Source organism: Stegastes partitus, unplaced genomic scaffold, assembly GCF_000690725.1.
Source record: "Stegastes partitus isolate 25-593 unplaced genomic scaffold, Stegastes_partitus-1.0.2 Scaffold1113, whole genome shotgun sequence".
In the NCBI taxonomy this organism is placed as follows: Eukaryota; Metazoa; Chordata; class Actinopteri; family Pomacentridae; genus Stegastes; species Stegastes partitus.
In genome coordinates, this window is record NW_007578844.1 from 91,369 (window position 1) to 93,633 (window position 2,265).

At 39.2% G+C, this 2,265-nt stretch overlaps 1 protein-coding gene across 1 annotated transcript in view; it reads left to right on the top strand.

Annotated features, from left to right (window-relative positions):
* The window catches only part of LOC103368013 (extracellular serine/threonine protein kinase FAM20C-like), a 44,779-nt gene that overhangs the window by 7,587 nt on the left and 34,927 nt on the right, over window positions 1–2,265 (top strand). The window contains exon 2 of the mRNA XM_008296241.1: window positions 1,642–1,817. Coding sequence (XP_008294463.1) covers window positions 1,642–1,817 — 176 coding nt within the window. The remainder of the gene's footprint in view (window positions 1–1,641; window positions 1,818–2,265) is intronic.

Consider the following 2,265-nt stretch of genomic DNA (forward strand, 5'->3'; position numbering starts at 1 on the left):
GCCCTGTGATAGACTGGTTACCTGTCCAGGTGAACCTGCCTTCACCCTGAGTCAGCTGGGATAGACTCCAGCCCCCCACGATCCTAGTGAGGATTAAGCGGTGTATAGATGATGGATGGATGACTATATCATGTATTCGTCATTTTCTACTTGTGTCTGAATTCTCAACGGTTAATTTAATTCACTATATAGTTCACTATAAAATACCCACAATGCATCCTGTGCACACGATTCCCCCATGTGTCAGTCACCTACGGGGATAATGGGGGTCGCCAGTCTCTGGCACTGTTATTTTGGGGGTCACGGGCTGAAACATTTGGGAACCTCTTGCTCAAGAGGCTAGAAAAGAGCCTCACACTTGTTGCAGCGATCACAATTCCTGTAAACAACACGACTTAAAAGCCTAAAAAGGCAAAAAAAAAGATATTGTTTTAAAAAAAAAAAAAAAAACCAGCATGAGCTAGATGAATTCCAACATCTCAATATTCCTCTATATCCTTTAGATGTAGCGAGTTAACCTCTTTCAGTCATTCAACCTGCATTCTTTCTAAGAGCCACCAGGAGGCGACTCCTCTGGCTGCAAAAATAAGTCAGATTGTGTAGACATCTATGAGAAAGTGACTGTACTCCTCACTTGATGTGTCACCTTAGTAAACATTTTCATGAAGAGTTTAGGGTGTCAGTCGCTACTTTGAAGTCTCCTTCAACATGCCATGATGTTCATCTTGTAAATTATTTTCCCATTTTGACTGAACACAGTGTGTTTTAGGGTGGGGCTGCCTTCTGACTGACAAATCACTACTGTATGGGTGTGTGTCATGTCCACAAATTCTCAGATCAGATCCACCCCTCAATCATAAAAACAGCAAAATGGTGAAGGCCAAATGTCAGAGTCAAGGCTTCATAATGTTAGTCCACAAAGCAATGGGTGGCATCATGCTTGCACCACCTATCTTTTACACACAGTCTATGGTTGCAACTAATAGTCTTTTAGTTCTTATTAAATTTATTTTTAACATAAATCATCAGTTGGTCTATAAGATGTCATAAAATAGTGTAAAAAAAATCCCATCAACACCGAGGAGAGCTTTAAATATCATCTTAAAGTAGCTTTTTTCTGACCAACAGTCTAAAATTCAAAAAGATGTTTCATTTATTGATACAAGAAATTACAATTTCTCACATTTTAGAGGCTGAAACCAGTGAATGCTTCACTTTAGACGTAATCTAATACACTAACAAAATTGTTGTCAACTATTCTGACTAAGCAATATATTTAAAAATAAAAATGCAGTGAGTTAGTGATAATGCAGGATAAATCATCAATTTTCTGTCCAGCAAAGCCATTTTCCTTGCAAATCTCTGACATCTAATAAATCTGAGGGAAGCCTATCATGCTGTCTCGCTCTCCTCTCTCATTTTCTTCTCCTTAGGCTTCCTCTCAATCATTCTCTTTCTCTTTCTTTGTTTCTGGCGGGAGGCAAAGCAGTTAACGCTATAATCATAGGGTTGGTAGTTTGGTCACTGGCTTCAGCGCAATCAGTGTATAATGTGTGTTAATGAGTGAGCTTATTGTGAAATGCTTTTGTTGTTAAAGTAGAAAAGCGCTATGTTCATTTACTAACTCCACTTCACTTGCAGGGTGAGTGCAAGCCGGGAAGCCTACGAGGACGTCCAGTGGAGCAGAAGCAGTAACAGCCACCCTCCGTGGCTGAGGTTCCACATGAACATCTCCCGCTGGCAGCTCTACCCCCATCGTGACCCCAACATGGAGCCCCTGACCCAGCAGCTGGCCACGCAGCGCATCGTCAGTGCAGGTGTGACATCTGAGATGTGTTTTCATCTGGGTCATATACATACAGTCGTCCTCAGATGTATTCATAGCCTCCCATTAAAGAAGGAAAGAAACTGCTGTCACTGAAATAAGCTGAAATTGACAAAAGTAGTAAGAAATGAAAATGTAGTGAACATCATGACATTGGTTTTGAATTGTGGTTCAACAGAAATGTAAAAAAAAAACCCCAAAAAACCCCAAAACAACAACAACAAGCAAACAATGCTTGATGGGACCCATAAACTAATATTTAGTTGAACAACCCTTTGAACCAATCACTACAATCAAGTGTTTTCTGGGAGAGTTTTGTTTTTCTAAATTATTATTTTCAACCACAATTCAAAACCAATGTCTTATTTCACTAAATTATAATTTAGCAAATTTTTATTTATTACTAGTTTTTCAGTTTCTAGTTATTTGAGTGATTATTG